This window comes from Podarcis liolepis, assembly GCF_965112155.1.
Source record: "Podarcis liolepis genome assembly, chromosome: 10".
Lineage (NCBI taxonomy): Eukaryota > Metazoa > Chordata > Lepidosauria > Squamata > Lacertidae > Podarcis > Podarcis liolepis.
Window position 1 is genome coordinate 34844985 of NC_139562.1, and position 24006 is coordinate 34868990.

General features: G+C 38.8%; 2 protein-coding genes across 20 annotated transcripts in view; one reads left to right on the top strand and one right to left on the bottom strand.

Annotated features, from left to right (window-relative positions):
• ANKS1B (ankyrin repeat and sterile alpha motif domain containing 1B) overlaps nucleotides 1–2635 on the top strand; it is a 324701-nt gene extending 322066 nt beyond the window's left edge. For 13 of the 18 annotated variants that reach the window (XM_083462878.1, XM_083462889.1, XM_083462890.1 and 10 more), the window contains one exon: nucleotides 735–2635. In XM_083462878.1, the coding sequence (XP_083319004.1) occupies nucleotides 735–845 (111 nt within the window). In that variant the 3' untranslated portion in view covers nucleotides 846–2635. The remainder of the gene's footprint in view (nucleotides 1–734) is intronic. The other 5 variants (XM_083462888.1, XM_083462885.1, XM_083462886.1 and 2 more) reach the window with 2 other exon arrangements.
• Nucleotides 2636–7341: 4706 nt separating this feature from the next.
• APAF1 (apoptotic peptidase activating factor 1) overlaps nucleotides 7342–24006 on the bottom strand; it is a 40709-nt gene continuing 24044 nt past the window's right edge. For both annotated transcript variants that reach the window (XM_083462896.1, XM_083462897.1), the window contains exons 19-28: nucleotides 22736–22864; nucleotides 20677–20802; nucleotides 18995–19114; nucleotides 17003–17128; nucleotides 14858–14983; nucleotides 14411–14530; nucleotides 14001–14126; nucleotides 12041–12166; nucleotides 10186–10332; nucleotides 7342–9844 (exon numbers count right to left, since the gene is read on the bottom strand). In XM_083462896.1, the coding sequence (XP_083319022.1) occupies nucleotides 9698–9844; nucleotides 10186–10332; nucleotides 12041–12166; nucleotides 14001–14126; nucleotides 14411–14530; nucleotides 14858–14983; nucleotides 17003–17128; nucleotides 18995–19114; nucleotides 20677–20802; nucleotides 22736–22864 (1293 nt within the window). In that variant the 3' untranslated portion in view covers nucleotides 7342–9697. The remainder of the gene's footprint in view (nucleotides 9845–10185; nucleotides 10333–12040; nucleotides 12167–14000; nucleotides 14127–14410; nucleotides 14531–14857; nucleotides 14984–17002; nucleotides 17129–18994; nucleotides 19115–20676; nucleotides 20803–22735; nucleotides 22865–24006) is intronic.

The following is a 24006-nucleotide window of genomic DNA, read 5'->3' on the forward strand; positions in this document are numbered from 1 at the left end:
GCTTTTTAAAGAAAATGTAAATATGTATTGGACAGAAAAGGCAAAAGCTAATTGGCATTATCATATGCTAATAAATCCATCAATTCTTAACACTGTTAAACAACTTATGTAGGTTAGTATACAATTTCTATGTGCACCTCTAGCCAAATGAAGAATTACATAAACAAATGAGTGCTGTGTACTCAGTTTCTCCTCCAAGTTGTCCAGGGTGTGCATGGTTAGCTGTTAGGAAAATCAGTGACAATGTAGATTAGCTGGGTAGGACTAAACCCAGCCAAACAGCCAATTGGTGTGTTTGCTGATTGTTTTACAAGCTGCACACACACATACTTGGAGCAGCGTTATTAGCAAGAGAGAGAGAAAGAAAAGCAATTTTGGCAACCTGATCTTCAAGGCAAGTTGTTGAGCATGAGTTCCTTGTGTTACTGAGAACAAAACAGCATACATACAGTTGATAAAATTATAGTTATATACCTATAACTTCAGATTTTATGTAGATACATCTCTTGTTGCACTGGACTCATTCTGTGAGAGCAGTGAAACCAATGAATCAATATCCTCTTGGATTATCATGATAAAATAGAATATAGACTGTAGCCTCAGGAAAGCAATCCATGGTGCATGCCGTGTGGATAATGATGTGCTACTGTGTGACCCAGTTTGAGCACTGTTTTAATGCTCAGCAATTAGAGTAGATAAAGCATCATTGTGTTTCTTTTGTATTTGTTTCAAAGCAGATAGATCCCACTGAACAAAAGACTCTTGCCAACCTACCATGGATTGTAGAACCAGGACAAGAAGCTAAAAGAGGAATTAATACCAAGTATGAAACCACAATTTTCTGATAGTGAACTGTCCTCTTGTTTCTTGTTGTGCCTTGCACTCAAAGCAGTCATAGCACAGCCTTTCCTTGACGGCAACTCTTCAGTCTAGTAGAGGGGAAGACTGCACTATATGAGTGGCCTTGAAACTAGCAAAAACATACAAACAAAAACAAAAGGCTGCTGGTCATTTCTGGTGATTGTTCTTCCTGCAGCACTGATAGAAGAATGACATGGGATGAAGACTTTTCAATTACAGCCCACAAGAGGAGTGGGAGATTGTTTCACGCACGCTCTTCTCTTAGGACTTTGCCACAGTGCTTTCTTTTGATTTCGTATTTTAACGTTCTACTTTCACAAAGGTCTCTAACGGTAATGCTGCTTAGTAATACAACGTTCAGTTGTGGTTGGGTTTTTATTTTCACACATGGCAGTTTTTAAATTGAAACAAACCCAGATTAGTTAACAAAATATTTGAGATATGTTTGTGAAAACATGGGGATCTATATAAGTTAATTCTACTGTTTAATATGCTTTTCAAAATTAGTAATGGCAAGACATTAGCTTCCTTGACTTCTGTATTTGCTGGTCTATGTATTCTTCATGCCATTTAATCCTCTAGAGAAATGAGGTTATATATGTCAGTGTGAAACAGAATCAGAGTTTATTAATGGCTTAAAAAAAAAGAGGAATTAATAATGCATGAAAATGCACCTTGTATTAAATATTTTTGTGGGAGAGAAGAAAACTATAAGAGCAAGTATGATATTTATGATAAAGGAGGTCATTAATTATGAAGAGAGTCTGGCTTTATTTTAAAGTTAAATAAACTGCTGCTGTACTATCTAACAGTAGTAACAGTGGGGCCATCAGTATGCTGGATGCTTCACTTCATGGGGTAAAACGGAAGCTGCCCAGCAATTGCACTACAGGCACATGCAACTATACACAGTTTTTCAAGTTATTATAGCCATGAGTTTCGGTTTTTAAAAATCTGAAAGATGGTTTTAAACAAAACTAGGAATTTTATCAAATTTTCTGTCTCAGAAAGCTGGTTTTAATGAAAAAGTTCAACTCAAAAGGTTTTTTCCTAAATGAAGTAAACCATTCCAAAGTAATAATTCTTTCCACAAATCAGTTGAGCATTGGCTTGACAGTTGACTTAATGAAATTTGCTTACCATTTTCTTTGAAGTATTTTAATTTTTTAATGTCTTTGTGGAGTATTTGTATAATAACATTATGTATTTCAGTGAAACTGAATGAATTATAACAGTAAAAATATCAATCATAGGCAAAAAATGACATTTTAATGTATGTTCTATCCAGTCAAATTGTGAATCATTTTGAACTTCATTATAGAGATATTGATGAATAGTGTGGTTGACTTAAATGTTTTTTATTATTCTTTCATATTTAACTGAAAGGTTTCAGTTACATTCAACAACTGAATTTTTAACAAAATTGATAATTGAACTTGATTTAAAATTCAAAATTGTATATGGTTTAGTTGAACCTAATCATAGCGCTGAATGACAAAAAACCTTTTAATACAGTATTCAATTTACTTGAACCAATCAGCTCCTTGTACATATTATGCCTATTCATTGTTGATATGTATGTAGTAGGCTGACAGTAAACACTGAAAAATATAGTACCAAAAGGAATATTGTATAGGAGAAAAGTAAATAGTAGCCTCACTGCAACAAATACTTCTGTGTAAATATGCTTGGGCTTCCAGTTATAAATTTTGTAATTTTTGTCATTATTTATATCCTATAAAAGCACACAAAATAAATTGAAGTTGTACAGTCAGCATTAGTTTCTGGAAAATTTAGTATTGATAATATTGAACATTAAGCTGTTGTTAAGTGATGGATCAGTCTTAAGTGTCAAAGAGACAATGGTATGATCCTATGAACCATTTCACTTCCACCCTAAGCTATCTAAAGAATATCTAATACTCTGCTATATCTCTCTACTGGGAGTACCTCTCATGCCACCTGTAAGATACTTGGGTCTCATTCTTCAAACAGCCCCTTCAAAGTTTACTCTGAAAATATTGAAAGTAAGAAAACCAAACACTACCTCAACATGGTCTTCAGGTACGTGGCAGCAGAGTCCTCTAAAAGAAATGGTAGCAATGGTGGGGGGACGAGAACCAAGTTCCCAAGAGAAAAAGCTTGTGATCCAAATGGTAGCTGCCAAAAACTCTCTCTCTCTGCCCTTGCTGCTATAGTTGACTTAGGGAAACAAAAGCAAAAGTCATGAAGGAAGGCAAAAAGCATTTTCTGAGTCCAGTGACACAAATGAGGCACCAGAGCTGAAAATATCACAAAATATAATACTTCGCTCCTCCTTCCTTGAAACCATAAAGCTTATTTGCACATATTTGGTGAAGCTGGCACAAGAGGACCTGAAACAGATGCATCTAATTCACCCATAATACGGCTTATGCCCCCAAAAGTGCTTTTGTTCTCAAGAGTAGCAGTCAATGGTGTATTTTTTCTTCAAAAAATTAATTTCAATTTAGTAAGTTTGCAATCAACTCACCCCACATTCTGGCAGAGGAAGGGCATTATATATTGAGCTTTTAGTTCAGGCTTCCTCAAACTCGGCCTTCCAGATGTTTTTGGCCTACAACTCCCATGATCCCTAGCTAGCAGGACCAGTGGTAAGGGATGATGGGAATTATAGTCTTAAAACATCTGAAGGGCCGAGTTTGAGGAAGCCTGTTTTAGTTAGATCTGAGGGCTTCAAACCCTACAACAAGCATTCACTTGAAAGGGCTAAAAATTATTGGCTATCCACTAGATACAGAATGGCAGTGCAGAACTTAGAATCTGTCACAAAGTGATGGCAAATGAAGGCCAAGTGAACATAATCAGCTGGCAGTTAGGGATACTTTCTACAAAGAAAATCCCTTTTATATTCGTCTCCCTGCTATAGGGCCACATACATCTCAGAGTACTTTTTATTCACTTCCTTTCATTTCTAAAATAAACTGAAAAGCATATCATAAATTCTCTCATCCATCCCCTGGGCTGCTGTTACATTCACTTCTTCCTCTTATAATGGCTTAATTTCCCGAAATTAAAACAAATTTCTGCCAAAAAACAACAACCGATTATCTCTTTTTATATTCCTTCAGTGCACCCTTTGGTGCTTTCCCCTCAGAGAAGAGAGGATTTATTTCCTTCCCCTACCCCCAAAGTCTCCAATTCTCAGTCACATTCACATACTTCCACCTTTGTTTCTTTAGCCCTACATGGGCAGAAGCACACACCTCAGATAGTTCTGAGGTGGAGACACCAGCTTCCATCTCAGATTTGGGGCAGGAGAGACGTCCTGACTTGGAAGGAGGACTGAAGTAAGGGGTAAGAGTTTGAGCATGTGTGGTGCTGGGGAGATGCGGAGGCACCACAGCAACTCTGGCTGCTGCTTCTTTTTCTCTTCCCTCTGCTCCCCACCCCTTTTTTGCCCCTCTCCCTCCCCCAGTTGGTTTGCCCATCTGCCTGCTGTCAGTTTTCTCTCCTCCAGCCTTGCATGCTATAGCCTCACTTTCATAACTCACATTCTCACATATGCCTATGCACTGAGCTTGCAGGGAGCTGATGCTGGGGCAGTTGGGAGCATGGTGAGTGAGGAAGGAGGCACTGGGGTGGCTGCACTTTTGAGGCCCACTGGCTATCCCTGGCCCACAGTTTGAGAAACCCTCTTTGAGGCAGTTCTCATAGAAAAAGAAAAGCACACAAAAAACCAGTTAAGCTCATGGAAGGCATAGCTATTGTATATCATTACTTGCCAATCAATAAATTCCCAAGACAAATGACAGTCTCCGCATCAGGTTGTGAAGAAGTTAATTCCCCCATCAACAATCACATTCTTTTTGATTTCCACAATCCAATCAGTTTGACAGCAGCCACTTCCCAACAGCAATTTAAGGTACTGCAGTACTCAGTAATATTTACATTGTTATGTCAAAGGTTTGAAAACAGCATTGCTTCTAGTGGCTAGTTTGCAAGCATGACATGCCTAAAATGTGCAATGCTACAGAAACAGTTTTGCTTAATGAATGAAAAAGAAAACACTCCAGCTCATATCGAAGAGTTTTAAATTTAAGATATTTGATATCCTAACGAACAGAAAACCCAAAGAAGTGTTATGTCTGTGTATAACACATCCAAATCACAATGCTTTTCAAAATCTCAAGGGCTCTACGATAATGGAAATTAAAAATAATTGAGACTTACCTGAACACGCATGGTAGTTTTTCATTTAGCAAAGCTGGGAACACCATCTAAAAATAATCTGAGATTTCTAAATTAAGAACTGCTGTATTTCTCTTTACTTCTGCTCTCAGCCTACCCAGGAACTGTGTTTTTCATTTAAGGTTGGGTACAATTCTGGGATACAAGCTAAACTCAGAATGAGGAGCAGTCATTGTTTTTTAATCCTGAAATCCTAGGTGTGTCATCTGATAATTGTAGCTATTACAGTGGTACCTCAGGTTAAGTACTTAATTTGTTCCGGAGGTCTGTTCTTAATCTGAAACTGTTCTTAACCTGAAGCACCGCTTTAGCTAATGGGACCTCCTGCTGTTGCCGCGCTGCTGGAGCATGATTTCTGTTCTCATCCTGAAGCAACGTTCTTAACCTGAAGCACTATTTCTGGATCAGCAGAGTCTGTAACCTGAGGTGTATGTAACCGGAAGCGTATGTAACCTGAGGTACCACTGTATATCCAGTCTCTCTCCCTCTCCCTTTTTACTTTTTAACTGAAACTTACACAGGGGCTTATGTTCTAGGGATAAAGTCAAAATCACGTATAGTCAAAACCCATTGATTACATGGCAGGTGGCATTGCCAAAGTATTTTTTACTGCCGTGGCTCTATGTATACAATTTCCACACTGCATACTCTTTACTAGAGTTGGATATGCCATTTGGAAAAAAAGCCACTGAAAGCCTTCTCCTCCATAGATTTGTCAAATCCTCCTTCAGTCATCTCAACTGGTGGCCATCACTGCTTCCTGTGGGTGTGAGTTCCATAGTTTAACTATGTGTACAGTGGTACCTCGCAAGACGAATGCCTCGCAAGACAAAAAACTCGCTAGACGAAAGGTTTTTCCGTTTTCGATTTGCCTCGCAAGACGAATTTCCCTATGGGCTTGCTTCGCAAGACGAAAACGTCTCGCGACTTTGTTTTCTTTGTCTAAAAACAAAGACATGTTTTGTTTATAAAGTTAATTTATTTTCCCTTCAATTTTTGAACTGCTCTTTACAGTATGTGTGACTTTAAAGAGCAGTTAATAAACTGTTGTTGTACCAAATTTGGCTTTGTTTGGACTTTTTTTGACCATAGGAATGCATTAATTGATTTTCAATGCATTCCTATGGGATTTCGTGCTTCGCAAGACGAAAAATTCTCTAGACGACAAAAATTGCGGAACGAATTAATTTCGTCTTGCGGGGCACCACTGTACTTACTTTATCTGCAATACCCCACCCTGATTTTATGAGAAAAGAGATGAAACTATAGTTACTTACCCGGACTACCTTGCCATGGTGGCCTTTTAATTATGGAGACACAAATACCAAAGAGGCTGTGAGGAAGAAACTGTTAAACAATGCCCCTGCCCAGCCCAAGGAAGCCATTCACAGTAGCACAGCAGAGGGGTTTGTGCTGTCCCATGATGATATCAGAAAGCAGCCACTAGATGCCATAACACTGTTTCACTACTTTGCCCACACTGGAGGCTGCGCTTGTCACTAAGCAACAGAGAAAGGGAATTCAGATATAATTAGAAGATCAAGCTTTCAAAGCAACAAATTTCTCCACCAGACAATTTCCCTTATGCTCACAAGGACATAACTTACCATTTTTAATACAGTGAGACACAATGACACTTTGAACTGAGCCAACTGTGAGTCATGGTTTTGTCCTCTACAGATGAATCATGGAAAACACTCCTTCACCTGCAATTCTGCCTTTCTTTGGTTTGCATTATCCCAGATCACCTTTGCATCCAAACTGGCAAACTCTGGTTTGAACCTGCACAGCAGACCAGGACTGCAAACCAGATTGGATACTGGTTTGAATTGCAAGCACAAGTAAAAGTTTACCAGTTTGTATGTAAGGGCACACTAGGAATACAAAAACCAGGGATGGATAGAGGCGATTACAATATACAAATGAAGTGACCATTTTATACTGATTTACAGAGTTTCACAAATGATCTTCCTACAACTGACTCCACTTGCAAAGCTACTGAGCTTTGGCACAGAGAAAACATCGTCTTTCCACAAAAGACAAGATCTAGATGCTTGTTCTATTCTTCCAACACAATCTATGCCTCTTTACTTGGAAGTAAGCCTTGCTAAGTTCTAATGGGGCTTACTTCTATGCACCCTTGTATTCTATATGAGAAAAGAAAATTCTCATATGGAGAAGACTTTGAACTTTGGAGAAAAGGAAGAAAATGTATGGACTAAGATAGAAAAAATACACCACATGCTGCAATATATTAAAATATTTATTGCTTTCAAATGCACAAACTTGTTTAATTAAAACCCAGCAACTTTGCTAATGCAAAGTTTTAGAAACATTAAAAAAATCAGCAGTCAGCAAAATCAGCAATTTCCCTTGATGCACAGATATATTCCAATTAACACCAACACAGTACAGTATAGCTAAAAGCAAAAGTTGAGCTGCTATTAGTACTCCGATTATCTCTTGTAATGCCAGATAAACCGGAAACAATTCCTTTCTCCTAATGTAATAGACCAATGAGCCTCATTTTAATTATCTAGCTTTATCTTAAGTTCCAATAGATAACGCCAGCGGAAAATTTAGACAATCTCATTTGATGAATGTTACCTTAAAATATTGTCCACAAGCCACTAAAATCTAAATTAAACCTTTTTAAAAACCCAACTAAATCCTTGTTTCTTCAACATCCTTCATTGAATCTTAATGAGCCCCCATAACACAATAATTCTCCGCTCCAGCTGCTGCACAGCCATTCAGTGGAACACTGTGTCAAAGAGTAAGGGTTTCCTTTACATCCCTTTGAATTGTGTTATTCTCTTAATGGGAAGACTTCCTAGCAAGGGATGCACAGGTGAGAATAGGGTCACAGTTCACTGAAGCTAGCCCAAAGGATCACATTTCCAGATACAGCATTGAGGGTACTGCTAATTAAAACACAACATTTTTTAAAAAAAATAATGCAGAAAATGCAGAAAGGCAATAATTAAATTTAACCTGAAACATAAACACAAGAAGTACTGAAATGGAGATGGCAAAAACTTTGAAACAAGTGTAACTAATTGGTTGCTAAAATTATTAGAGATTGCTTATGCATTGGAAATAATTTCTATTCCTAACCTGCTCATAAACTCCTTAGACGTTAATGGTGAAAATCCTAGATTTGTGGTGTGTACTCACAGTCGGTGACACCAACATGGGAAAGAGCCACATTGCAGACTCTTCCCTTTTGGCCTGAAGTCCTGACATCACTGGACTGGCTCCCATTCCATTAAGATGATGACGGGAGGAGTCCCAAGTATGACTAGAATTTGACCCGAAGGGGGACAATATATTTTGGTTAAAGATTATATTCAACATGAATTATTTTATGTTGTCCTTTTCAATTAAATATCTGCTGACACAAGAGTGAAGAAATTCAGTTGAGATAAAACTGAGATATGCTATGTTAAAATAAAAAATAAAGCTACATTGTGATTTTGCAATCAGAAAACTTCATTTAAAATAATACTATCTACTTCAGTAGATCTGACACTGACATTTTGGTTTTATCCAAAAACAAACAGATAAGCCAGCTTCCAATAACTTCAGGGAAACTTTACCTTCAGAAAATTGCACCTGCTTTATTCTTAGGGCATATGGAGACAGAGTTCTGCGCCTTTACCACACTGGCCCAGTTTGCATAAACAATGGCTTAAATGTGAAAGTATGTGATACTCACGGAGCAAATTACAGCTGCTTTGTTGCAGCACTACGCAGAACTAAGCCACTGTTTGACTTAGTGTTATGTCTGAGCCAGTGTTCATGGGTTGTCTCATCCAGACAACTATACTCACATTTTGATGTAATGCCAAGTCAAACCATGGTTTGGCTTACCTGTGTGGACCATGGCAGCAGCAGAGTCACAATTTTTCCTGCGAATACTCAAACACTTGTAAATTCAATTGACCATGGTTTGGCCTAGATTTATGTGCAAACCAAGGTTATGTTTGAGAAGCATGAATCTGCTACTCCTAAAAACATAATAGTACCATTTGGAATTTAATTTTCTCCTACTGGAGTTTTTAGTCACATTGTGTATCATGGCTCTTAAAATTCTTTTTAAATATTAAAGTGGTTTTTTTAAGAACAACCACACCCCTACTTTTGTCTCAAGACAAAATTGCATTAGTAAAACAGAAGTTTATGGTATTTTATGAAAATGTACTTATGGCTTAGAAACATTTGCCACTAGATCAGTGAAAATATTTCAGTTATCATAGGGCTGGTAATTCACCTTCCAATTACCATTAGTATACTACTTAGTATACATATTGGGTCAGGGCAACTTTAGTCCTCAATAATTAGTCCCAATGATTTCAGGGGGACTAAAGTTGGGCTAAAGCTTAATCTGGATGTAACTAACCATGGGAAAAGCCACATATAAAATGCATATCATCCTGCTGATCAAAACACAACATATAAAATGTATGCTGATTTAGGAACGTTTACAAATTTACCATACAGGTAATTTATGCCAGAGTAAAAATGACTTCACAGTTTAAAGAAAGTTTTTTGGGAATATGCTTCCGGCTCAAAACACTGCAGTTACAATCAGTTTTAAACAGATTTATTTCATAATCTGTAGCACGTAAAGAATGCCAAGATTATCAACAGTCACACATACTTTAAAATCTGGAGAAACGTGTAATGATTTAAGGTTTGTTCCATTGGTATAGAATGTTTGTAGGAGTTGCCCAGTAGCTACATTCCACCACTAGGAGGAAGAGAAAACAAGTTTTCAATTAGGAAGCAATAAATCTGAATGTAGCATGTTACAGATATGATACCAATAACTTGGGAGTCACACTATAGATCTGCACATTAAGTGCACACTATTAATTTCTCCGATGTCAGTTTCAGAAAACAATGGTTGAGGACAACTGACTGATACAACATTTTAACATCTTTAAACCTTTGGGATATATTTTCTATTTGCAACAAAACACTAATGAAATCCTGACAATTTACTATGTATTTAGAGTTATTTAACATTTTCACATTTGTTAATAAATTGCAAAATAATTCTCCTTTTGTACCCATTCTTGTTGAACTTACCTGAATGTATCCCCCAGAAGAAACAAGTATCTGCGTATCAGGGGAAAAGTGAAGGTCTGTTACCCAGCCTCCATAGGCTGATTCTCCCTCACTTTTTGAAGCCTGGGAATAGAGGTGAAGCAGTTCTCCTCTCAAGACATTCCAAACCTGAGACACAAGCAGTACAAAAACAGACAAAAACAGGATAAGGTTGCAGTGTAACTGTAGTTATGTTCCTAGTCCCTTAAAATCATAAAATAGTATAATTATCTAGTCCAATCCCCTGCAATGCAGGAATCTCAACTAGATAAAATGACCCTGGCAAAGAAAATTTCTACAAACCACAAGGAAACCTATCCCACACCAGAGGTCAAGGCAGGAAACATTTTTAACTCCATGGGGTCGACTTTGACAGGTGGATGACTTTACCCACCTGTCAATCATATAACATCACATGTCAAAATCACTTGTGCCCCCTTTTTTAAATCCGCCAGTCTCAGAAGCTTAAAAGGGGAGTGTGGGAAAACCCACAAAAAGCCCTTTAAGTCCCTAATCTTGGAGCCTTAAAAGGGGGAGATGGAACTCACAAAATCTTTTGCAAGTCTCCCAGTGCTTCCCTTTTAAGCCTCTGAAATTGGAGGCGGCGGCGAGAGGCTTACAAATGGCTTTAAGGAAGCCCCCATGCTCCTGTTTGATCCTCAGGTGCTGTCTCCACGAGCTGCTTCAAAGGGTGCTTTGGCACAGAGCTTTCATCCCAATTTAGCTGGTGGTTTTATAATATGAAAACTAATAATTAAAAAATCCTGCTGCCTTTGCTGTGCAATCTTGTTTTTGGCTGGGAAAAGAATTGCATAGCTAATACAGGATTAAACCATATCTGCTTATGAGCACAGTTTGAGGGAAATGGCCTCAAGGGTCAAACGGGATCCCATGGCATGCCAAGACCAGCCACAGGCCAGAGATTCCCCACCCCTGCCACAGGTGTTTCTGACATATCTGTCAACCCTGTTCTCTGAAACATCCTCAACTTAACAAACATTTCTGAGCCATGCTATATGTACTTTTCTGCCATTTAAACTCATTACCTCATGTGCTAGCCTTCATAAAATTATAGATTTAAAGAACTGTTTAAGAAGTCTCTCACAATTCACTTGTGCATGAAAAGTATGAAAATTGTAAATAAAGGCTACCACCTTTTCTTCCACACCATCTAAGAAGTAATGACTAATTTTAGAGTGTCACATACTGTGCTTACAACCAAGGCTCGATGCATACATTTCTCTGCACTGTCAGCCCTAATCCTCTACAAGTTTGGGGCAACACTGAAGCCCCAGTGGCACAATGGGCGTTCAAAGGGACCACTCCATACTGCATTCTCTATGTGCTCTCATTAGGTTTGGAGAGACAAATCACATGTTAGAAATGAATGGCTGCATGGGACAGAAGGGAAAGATTAATCAATGCAGAAAGACATAAAAATGTATGCAATTATCAAGATGCAACACATATTAACAACAAAACAGAGGAGGAAAGTAAGTCCCACATTTATATGTAAATATGTTTATGATCTATAATGAAAATTTGCCTTCCTTTCCCCAATACCCTTTAATCCTACTTTCCTTTGGATTTAATGCAGCCTTTCCATTTCTAATCATCTTTTTGTTATCAGAACTGCACCTGACATCCTTCTCCACCTCTGTTAATATTCTTGTTGCATAAAACCTGTGCGTGGTCATCCAAACCAGCTCTTACAGTACCAAAGAGCCACCACCTAATTTGTGAGTAACTCATGTGTCCACTTAACTAGTGGATAACTGCTGCAATAACTTTTTATGGTAAATTTTTTAATAAATCAATTAAAAACAAAATGGAGTACCCGTATTTCCCCATTGTCATCTCCTGTGGCCAACAATTCATTGTCAAGGGAGAAGGCACAGCACCTCACACAGCCGTCGTGACCATTCAGCTTATGAAGAACCGATGAACTTTCAAAACTCCATACCTAAAGATTTAAAACATGAAACACGTTGTTAAATTATATCCCAGTATTTTTAGGTTCATTTTGAGCTTCCTACCTGTAAAAGATATTTGGACTTCGATGACTCAGATATGAAAATTGGTTAAGGTACTCCCACAATAGAAAGCAAGCTAATTTTTTCTACACAGATGGTTTAGGATAGAGCAAAGTGCAGAAGGTATATAAAGGGACAACCAAAATGAGAACTTAGGTGGTGCACCCTACAAATGAAAGTTGACGTGTTTTAGGTTTTTGTTTCGTTTTAGATTAAACAAGACAGCTAAGGGAGAACACAGGGGTTTCTAAGTATGCCTGGCGCTGAGAAAGTGGACAAAACCTTTTCTCTCCCTCATCAACCAGTAAAATTATTGGAAGCAGATTCAGGACAGACAAAGGAAAGTACTTCTTCATGCATCACGTAATTAATGGAACTCAATGCAAGAAGATGTGGAGATGGCCATGAGCTTGTTTAAAAACATGAGATGGTTTTAAAAGAAGACGAATGCACAGAAGTCAGATCTACAAAGGCTATGATTGCCATGGAGGCTACACAGAAATTCCGAGGCAGTATGCTATTGAATCTCAACTACTGGGGAGCAACAGCAGGAGAGGACTTTTGCCTTCAGCCCTGCCTCTGGGCTAGGAGGCATATGGTCTGCCACTGAGTGAAGCAGCTTACAAGACTAGAAAGACCTTTTCTCTGCTCCAGTGAGGCTCTCCATATTACTGATCTTTTGACTGAGGATCTCCTAGGTAAACTTGTAAATATTTCTTGGAAAGTAGCTTTCCTACACTGCCCTGCACAAGAGAACTGTCCAGGGAGCTGCATCTAAATCCTTAATTTAGATGATTTATTTCTGAAATGGGAGAAACAGAATTGTAGTAAGCCCCTGTCATATACCATACCTGGCTAACTGTATTCAACTGAAGTTAAAAGAAGAGAAAGCTGACGTGTATTTGCAATTTGCAATTGTTTGTACTTCATATTTCCCTTGCCATTGTTAGAAACTACTTGTTTCAGAATAATGATGACAATTTAAATTACAAAAGCCCAATACTGCTTTGGCCAAGCTCCTAAAAAGATAGTTGCAAGGCTTGGAGGACAGGTTTTATCAGTCCAAGATTTACTCCTACTTGATGTTTCTCCCATTTACCTGGTAATCTGGAACAGGTGAATAATTTACGTGGTAAAGGTAACCCAAAAAAAGAGAAGTAGCAAGTGGAAAATCTTCTCTGAGCCACTTAAAATAGAATGGAATGGGTTAGGGTATAAATAACTATGGAATCAAAGGATCAGTGACAGGAAGTGATTTGAATCAAATACATGTTTGACAGTGCACACAAGATACAGGGACTCATTCCCTCTAAAGGCATTTGTGTGCATGTCATCCCTACCCCCGTGAACGTGTGCATTCCATCAAATCCATTTCCAAAGAGGCTGGATGAGGATGCACGGTGTGTATGGAGGCCTCAAATTCCTTGTAACAACATGGCACAGTGTTCAACAATATGTCATTTCACAGAGGGAAAGAAGAGGAGGGAAAGAGGGGGGAAAGAGTTCTGTCATGCCCTTAGGTGCTGCATCTGGAGTGGATAGGATTATGTCCATTGGATCTCATTGTATTTAGAAGAGGGGCCAGGACTAAACTCATAGGTCATGATTAAGTTAAGAGTTGACAACTTTTAAGATCTTTCTGATTATCAGCAAAATACCATCAAGCATTTATGTAACTCTTCTACTGAATTAGGATAAAAAAGTGCTAAACTCAGAGTAGATGGTGCTTTATGTTTTAGCATTCATTTGTAAACCTGTACTGACCTTGGCTGTCTTGTCAGCAGAGGTAGTGGAAAACATAGTGGTATTGGGTGAAATTACACAAGAAAGAATGGTGTCTTCATGGCAAATGATATCTCTCTCAAGTTCTCCTGTAACTGTGTTCCAGAGCTGTAATATTAAAATGTGCCAGTGAACAATAGTGCAGGTAGAAGGGCTTATAAACAGTACACAGGTGTTTGGTGTTTTTGTCTTTCAAAATACTTAGCAGCAGATGCTTTTTAAAAAAGTACGTACTTTAACCACTGAGTATTTTGCAGTCAAAACAAGACTCAAAAATAGTGTTATCTAACTTTGAAAACACAACAAATATGATGTTCACATGATGTGCATTCCTTTAAGGTTTAGCTACAGGCACCAATCTAAGTTGTCAATGCTTAGGTTTTTTTATTTACCTTAACTGTCCCATCAAATGACCATGAAAGAAGCCCTGAGTGTTTTAGAAGGTGAAAATTCTTGACAGGTTCCTTGTGACCTTTCAGGAGAATAAATTCCTCTGTTTGCCAATTCCACACCTAATAAAGCAGAAATTAGAATAGAGTATGTGAATTTGAGTTCAACTCTGGCTCGCTTTTATGGTGAAAACAAGACTGATTTCTTTAGTAAAACAAAAAAACCCCTCAACTTTTCTTTACAAGACAATACTCCTCCTCCCACAAGGTCTTTAAACCCCCCCTCCAAATGAATTATTTGATCTCTAAGAAGCATTTTCATCTTACCCTCACAAAGTACCCCAAAAATAAATAAACAGCAAGTTTTAAACAAAACATAAACTTTGCTGGACTGCACCTAGCTTCTTCAGAAATATATATTCTCAAGCAATAGTTTAAAATGTTCCGCACCTGTATAGTTGAGTCATCAGAGCTTGAAATGAGTGTTTTCCCATCAGAAGTAAACTGGCAGTGTTGCACAGCTTCCTTGTGTCCAGTTCTGGATTTTAAAATATTCCCACTTGACAAATTTAATACCTTTTAAAAATGGGATCAGACAACAGACAGTTGTGAGTTCACATTGATTACAGATTGAAAGGAAATAGAGATGCAAACCCACAAGTATATTTTTAAAAAGGAGTATAATGAATGAGATTGTGTTATAAAAAAGCTACTTCTTTAAAGCAATGTTTCTTCCTTCATTAAAGGTAAAGGTACCCCTGCCCGTACGGGCCAGTCGTGTCCGACTCTAGGGTTGTGCGCCCATCTCACTTAAGAGGCCGGGGGCCAGCGCTGTCCGGAGACACTTCCGGATCACGTGGCCAGCGTGACGAAGCTGCTCTGGCGAGCCGGCACCAGCGCAGCACACGGAAACGTCGTTTACCTTCCCACTATAAAGCGGTACCTATTTATCTACTTGCACTTAGGGGTGCTTTTGAACTGCTAGGTGGGCAGGAGCTGGGACCGCAGACGGGAGCTCACCCCGCCGTGGGGATTCGAACCGCCAACCATGCGATCGGCAAGCCCTAGGCGCTGAGGATTTACCCACAGCGCCACCCGCGTCCCATTATCTTCCTTCATTATTTTAACCTAAAACAACTAAAAGGAGAAATTATACAGTGGTGCCTCGCAAGACAAAATTAATTCGTTCCGCGAGTTTTTTCATCTAGCGAATTTTTTGTCTTGCGAAGCACGGTGTCGGAAAAGTTTTGGAAAAGATTCAAAAATCACCAAAAACCTCAAAAAAGGCTACCACACCGCGTTCTATGAGTTGCTCCTCGAAGTCAAGTCGCAACTGTATTAACGGTGTTAAGAAAAAGGAAACAAACTTGCAAGACATTTTCGTCTTGTGAAGCAAGCCCATAGGGAAATTCGTCTTGCGAAACAGCTCAAAAACCGCAAAACCCTTTCGTCTAGTGAGTTTTCCGTCTTGCGGGGCATTCGTCTTGCGGGGCACCACTGTAAATGAAACATGCAACAAAAGCTTCCTGCATGATCTATGGCCAGACATATGCATAGCAATTCATATGGACAGCAGCTATTCTTCTTTCTACTTCATTAGCATGGCTATTAAAAGGTATCTTTTTTAAAATGCATTCTTACTGAAAAAATTACACATTTATAGTAAGTATTGTATTTATAAAGTGCTTGATTATTTATTAGAGAGCACAACCAACAGGCACTTTATAATAGGTAGGTATACATAAAAAATACATGATGCAACAAGGAAATTAATGCATTCATCATCTGTGATGCTTCATAACTGGATTTGAGAATACCAGAAAACATACCAAGAGAACCTTAAAAACAAAGTACAATTCAGTTCTAAATACAATATTCTTTGTATATTTGACTCACAACATGTAAAGGAATCTGGGCAAACTAGTTTCAAGGAAGCGGGAAGTCTATTAAGGGACCTCAGTGCTCTACTGTAGCCTTTTATAAGTACAGATATTGCAAACCATTACATCTTGGGACAGAGAAATTCAATTAGGGAATTCCGTCCTTTTCCTTGGGTAAATTTTCAGGAAGAGGACCTGTTTAATTATAACGAAACAGAAAATTATTTTGCTTTTATATTTATTATATTGCAAAACTAATATATTTTTTCTGCAACAATATAGTAAAGCATGAGCTGAACACGAGAAAGGATAGCTCAGCTGGTACAGCATGAGACTCTTAATCTCAGGGTCATTGATTCGAGCCCCACAATGGGCAAAAGATTCCTGTGCTGCAGGGTGTTGGACTAGATTATCCTTGTGGCCCCTTCCTACTCTACAATTCTATGATTCTAAGGAGATGATCATCAGCTTGACTTGGTGAATAAATCTCTCGTCCAATCCCAATGTCATAATCTAAAGTGGCAGGCAATTTGAGGAGAACTGAATATTAGGTGCTTGATGGACCTAAATTATCCCAGAATAGAGTATTTTCCAACTGATTCCCGGCTAGTGTTTTGGTTGTGAGATTCTGAGTGACAGTTTATCATTTTTTGTATAACAGCTGAAATGATCACAATCAGAGAAGCCAATGCCTAACTAATCTCAACTACTTTACCTTTACTGTTCCATTCTTCTCCCCAAATGCTGCAGTCTGAAGGTCTTCATATAGGCAACAGCAGCTAATGAAAGGCTCCTGTTCTTCAGTCTGATAAACAGTATGGCCTGTGAAGCCATTAATTAGCTGAAATGCAATGGCATAATTGGAAATTATTATTGTACAACACACACACACCTTTCACATAAAAAAGCATCTGACCCTCTCCTCTACTTCAGTAGTGATTTTTAAGATTACTGGCATATTTATTACAATTTTATCTGCCCTCCAAACCAAGAAACTCCAAAATACATGGTTCTATGATCAGAAGTACCAGAAGAATTTACACTAAATAAGAAAGATAGGTAGTAAATGTGTATGATGGCACAACTGCTCTTTGTTGTTGCTTTGCTAAGAGTGTGCCTGCTTATCATATTCTTGTAGGTCTGAGTCTTCTGACGACTACATAGAAACAGTAAGAGCTTTGTATTAAGGGCAAACCACCCACAATTTCACTTTAGAAGGAGTTCTTCCGTATCTAAAAAAAGCTTGCAATTATTTTTCACAAATGCTTTAACTATTCAGCGGTAGGCAGACATGAACACCGCCATTGCACAGCTGCAACCTTCCCCCCCCTGCTTCACAAATATCCATAGCAACGCTAACAGCAAACACTAACTGAAGAACAAAAAAGAACATCACCACTTTGATCCTTATTTATAAGTCTGTTACAAAAAGGGTGGCCAAATTGGATAATTTTGCTCTTCAAAACAGTTGCCTAATGGCATTTCGTTTCTTCAAACAGGCAAAAAAACCACCAGTTTATGACATTTCAGTCTCATAGCCCTTTGACAGGTTAGAGAAGGGTTTATAGAAGACCCTAGAAGAGTCCTAGAAGAACCACATGCAAAAACAGTTTTTCTTTACCACTTTCTACTAAGATAGTTGACTGGGAGATTGCAAGAAGGGACAGAGAACTTATGAATGTGCCCTTTCTTCTTTTCTCCAAGCCTGCTTCCTGTGCTGAGGTGGGAGTTATAGCCCATATATTCTGAACATCACAGGAGATACGCTAGTGAATAGGGTGGTCCACAGGAGCTCTCAAAGTTCCATGGGAGAATAAGTGGAATAGAAATGTGTAAAACAGAGGCATCTGTATTGTTCTAGTACACACATTTCCACAAACATTTCCAAGGAAGTTTCAATGAGAGATTATAAATGGAGATAGAATTTCTTAACACCTATTGAATTGAGAACATCTCTTCTTCTGATGCTCTTTTTCTATTAATAGTTCCGGTTCTTACATGCACCGTTACTGAAGAGCTCAGCCTTTCTGCCAGTTTGAGTATTCCCCCAAATTCATACTTTTCAAATCTTCCTTTTGCCTTGGATGGTGAACTAGGCAGAGGCTTGGGAAACCACAGCAAGAGCATCGGTTAGCTACTTCAACTCCAGTGACTCTTACTCATTATGCAGAGGAATTCCATAAAATGCAAATGTCTTCCTACCTGCCTGGTCCCTTACAGGATCATGCTATTCAGGAGTGTCTGCTAACTGGCTGTCTGAGAACCCTGAGGAAGAGCAACTCCACACCCTGAGGCACTGTGAAGCCTAATGGTACAATCAATACCACTGGTATGTAGCCAGACATCAGCACCCATTGGCATTCATCAAGATTAGGGATCCAATCAACACAACTTGATTTATGCGCCACACATTTTGTACCCAGCAGACATGGTTGGAAAACTCAGATCCTGCTAGTGACATTAGATGCAGGTTTTTTCCTCTTCAATCTGGGAAGCTACTCTTCTCACTTAACATTTTTTGTCTGAGGGCTGCTTTCCCTTATGGACAACTTTCAGGGGTGGGGATGGCACATGCCAATGTTGGCCAGAGGAAAAGGCAGAAGGAGCAAGAGGGGCATCTATTATCTTGGGTACAGTAGGCTACATTCAAGTCATACAAGCCAAAGCTTTTTAAATGTTCCATATGCAACATACAAAACATACTTACTTGCAGGTGCTTCATATTGTCAATAGCCAAGATGAAAACTTCATTAACAGGAAACAAAACATCTATTTCACGTTTCAACACAACAGCAGAGGACTCACAAACCTTCTTTGTCTCCCATATCTGTTGAAGAGAAGAATATAGCAGAAGTTCTGCAATGTCAAAAATTTAAGACTTTAGGGCACAAATTGGAAGTTTGAATTTAGAACTGTATTTACTCTTTTAAAAATATACTTTAAAAAATATTGCTTTCATGTATGAAGTTACTTAATGCAGGCAGGCATTTTAGTTTTCAGTCACTTAATCAAACTACAATTTTCTCATATGGTCCTCAGTCCAAGTGATTTTTAAAAAAGAGGTTCCATCATTTGCAGAGTTAGGATCAGTGCATTCTCCACTGTGGCACTTAGACTATTCCAATTTCCTGCCAAAGACAACTTACCAGCCCCCATCACTAGCCACGTTCCACTGGCAAGTGTACACCGTGAGCAGCCAGTGCAGATGTTGCTGGAATGCACTCAATGGGCAGGGATGATGGGAGTTCAAATGTAGCATCTGGAGGGCACCTTGCTAGCTACCCATGATGCAGACCCTCCTGTTTTAAAAGGTCTTTACCAGCAGTTAACAATGCATGTTTCTATTTGCTGAGTCTATTTCCAACCTGTGGTGTTGCTTTTTTCTACTTTTAGGGGGAAAGGGGAGATATTTATGATACTATGGTTTAGTGTTTTTATTGCCCATGTGTACTGCTTTGCAATTATGGACTAGTGCCTTCTGATTCACAGAACAATCCTAACTATAGAAAGTCAACTTAAGTTTTACCTCTTCTAAACGCTGTTCAGAAGGAATTTGATTCACACCACCCTTTTTTTGCCAGCTAGGTTCTGCCGGGCTGCTAGATCACATAACCAAGGTAAAGTGGGAGTAAGTGTCTCCCCTTGCTGTCAGCTGCCCCCCCCCCGGAAAACCCCTTTGGGGGGACTTGCCTCAGCTTACGTTCTGCCAGCTGAACCAGGGTGAAGGAGTTATGCCAGCGTAACTCTTGCTTAGGCAAGACTCAACCAGAAAAGTACAAGGTCTACCAAATCCAAACTCATCCTGGCAATCTGAATTGTGCTAATAAGGTTTTTAATTTTAGTGTTTCTATTATATTAATTATTAATACTGCATTTTAAATCAGATATCTTTGTTCAGGAGCAGCGGCGAAGCTTCATGCTCTGGCACCAGGGGGCGGAGAGCAGGCAGGGGCGTGGCTGGCACGCATTCCGGGGCGGGGTGCACGTCCTGGGGGCATGGTGCGCCGCTCACAGGGGTGTGGCGCCCAGTGTGGGCGGGGGGGAGCCACAATGGCACCCCACCAGGATCGCACTGCCGGGGGCGGTGTGCTCCCCTGCACTCCTCTTCCTCCGCCAGTGTTCAGGAGAGAATGATAATAAATGTATATAGAGTATTTTATTTTCAAAATCTTTTTCAGTAATAAGGAATTTAATAAATGGTGCAGGTGACATTTCCCCAAATATGCCAAAGTTTCATGAATGCTTTGATTGTTACAATTCGTCATTTGACTCAACTCATAATAAATAAATACACAGATCTTGGGAGTCTATGACTGGATGGGAAAGGTAAAGCTTGCTTTATTAAAGAAACACAATTCCCAGCAAATATTTGAAAAAGAATAAGCTCACCCTTATTGTCTGGTCATCCGAAGAAGTGAGAAATAATGACCCATCAAGTGAAAATGTCACAGAATGGACCCAACTCATATGTCCTCGGCAGTCAGCAATTTTGGAAGAGGATTCAATATTCCATATCTAAATCAAATTCAGAACAAACTAGTTATTTGTAGTTTTGGTAGCAGTTTGGGACATCTGTTCACTTTTAATCAAAGTGTGCTTAGTTTAGAGTTAGTGTCTTTATCCATTTGTGAATGAGACTTCATTTGGGAAAATCCGCATTAACATACATATATGAGATTTTCAAAAGAGAAACAAAATATTCCTGCTATCTGACTCACAATTTCAAAGTTGCTATATTAAGACATGATTACAAGCTGTATCTCATGGCCACTATTGAATACCCCATATTACATGACCAAGCGGACAGAAGCAAATTAGCTCTGAATTGTTTTGGTATTTGTTTGCAGAAACATAGTGAATGAAGAGTGCAGTGGCTGACCATTTTTCATGAATGACTCTGACCATTTTTCTAGAAGATGATTCTATGAAATGTCACTGTTTTGATTTAAGATATTGCAGACTAATTCATTTTATTGTTAAAATATGCAGATTACTGGTTTAAACTGGCACTCTTACATGATGATTATATAAATGTTTAATTTTCTTTTGCTGAAATTGGTAAAGGATTCGGAACACTGATAAAAGATCACTGAGATAAATGAGAAAAAGATGTGACCAGTAAAACCCAGTTAACTATTGATTAGCCTCAACTAGATGGACACATAGCTGAATCAAGTGAAATTATTGTGTTACCTGAGTATCCCACGAAGTAAATCAGTGGAATCCTATGCATGATTTCTCAGAAGTCAACCCCACTGTGTTCAATGTGCTTTACTTATAGGATTGCATGGTATTTTTATGCATACACAGCTATATAGAGGCAACAGGAATTTCCTGCTCTTAAAAATGTTCAATTCAAGGTTGATTGCCGAACTTTAAAATGGGACTGAGCTCACCGACCAGATGAGCCTTTGAAAAATGCAGACTATACTAGAAAAATCCATACTCAAAAAGATTCCATTAAGCAGCGATAGAGGGATTCTTTCATCATTCTATGCTAAGGGGGTGATTCAGAAAGGTCAAACTCACTTGCTGAACAGTGAGACTTTAGAACACGGACAATACATATGGCTTTTCCTGTGAGTACTGCCATAACTCCCAGGGCTCTACTGGAAATGGATTAGGAAGGCGACACTGAGGCATATTACAGATCTTTGATCAAAATTTAACAGCAGTCATGTGTGTCTTGGTTTTGATGAAAGTAACTCTTTGATAGAAGGTAGTGCTTAAGTGATATCCTTAACAGCAGAACAGCAGTAGCTTTTGGCAAAAAGATGATCAATTTGAATTAGCTCAAATTGGCTAGATGAGCCCAATTCCACACAAAGGTTAACATTATAGCTTCCTAATATTGCCGTGGGTCACCTAGCTCAATTCCATTTGTTCTGATGGGCAGCTGCTCTGTTTTTCCCAGGTCTTTCTAGAGGCAAGTAAAGGTAAAGGGACCCCTGACCATTAGGTCCAGTCGTGGTCGACTCTGGGGTTGCGGCGCTCATCTCGCTTTATTGGCCGTGGGAGCCGGCGTACAGCTTCTGGGTCATGTGGCCAGCATGACTAAGCCACTTCTGGCGAACCAGAGCAGCGCACGGAAACGCCGTTTACCTTCCCAATGGGGCGGTACCTATTTATCTACTTGCACTTTGATGTGCTTTCAAACTGCTAGGTTGGCAGGAGCAGGGACCGAGCAACAGGAGCTCACCCCATCACGGGGATTTGAATCGCCGACCTTCTGATCGGCAAGTCCTAGGCTCTGTGGTTTAACCCACAGCGCCACCTGCGTCCCCTTTCTAGAGGTGCCAGGGATTAAACCTGGGATCTTCTGCATGCAAAACCTGTAATCTACCACTAAGCAATGACCTCTTCCCATTCTGAAGCTAACCACCAGAGCAAGAGGAAATATGAAGAATGGAAAGGATGTACTTACATCTTCTTAAATATAGCGACTTACCTCAACAGAATAATGTGATAAAGCAACTGCAACCATCTGGCTGTTGGGACAAAAGTCACAGTACTGAATAGTGCTGTGGTGGCTTATAAGAACCTCTGTCAACAAATCACTGGTCTTAACGTCAAAAAGCTGTAAACATAATAGCCATATTAAACAGCAATCTTAAATGTCACATGATTTTACATAAATATGTCTTTATACAACAACATCATTGACAAGAGTTTAAATACCAAAAATATAGTTACTTATTTCTTTCAACAGTATATAGACTGCTAGAGAACAAATTTTACTTTATTAAATTTTTATCCGCCCTTCCCCATAAGGTGCCAAGGTGTCTTGCAGCAATAAAATATACAATTATAGAACAAATAGAACAATTAACAAAACAACTACATATATAACAAGTAAAAATGTACTTCCAATACAGATGCAGACTGACATCTTAGCATTCCCCAGAGTGGCTGGGGAAACCCAACCAGATGGGTGGGGTATAAATAAATTATTATTATTATTGTTATTAATGGAAAATTGATAGCCAATTATATAATAGAATGTTTAACAAATTCAGTGTTTTACAACTATCCTCAAAAATAACACTATTTCTGTAAACTATAATTAAAAGGCTGAATGATGAAAACTTGAATAAAAAGTATTATTACACCAATATTATCTCCAAACCAGTTTAGGAATTTGAGTGTATGTTCTTCAAAACACTGCTTACAATTTTATGTGTGTTATATTTAAAAATCATTAAAATACTATCTTCTAACCTACAACAATTCCACTCCCTATGTTCATGGAACTTGATGGAACACTACCAAAATCTTTTGGAGTTATTTTCCTAACTCCAACTTATACTCTGCTCAAAGAGGATTTAACATTCTATAAATCAATACAATTTAGTCATGCCTTCTTACTGATAACTTAACAAAAATAGAATGATCCTTTCGAAGTCTGTGAATGCGCTATTACTATATGATATATGTTCTCTGAGCAATTTAGAAGAACTACGGCAAAAATTGTATTTGACCATTTCCAACATAACAAAAATCATCTCTTGACTGCAGTTCAGAGTCTGTGAGATGGCAGGACTGTACACTCGCTTGTTGACATCAAAACTACAATAGGGAAGAGAACCGGTGCAAAAGAGCCATTCCTTGTGGGACAAAACTGCAGCTCAGCAGAGGCAACTTGGAAAAGTCCTTTGATAAGTCCCTTTGAATAAGTGAGAAAGTGTGTGCACAGAGAAAGTGTGTGTGAGAAAGTGTGTG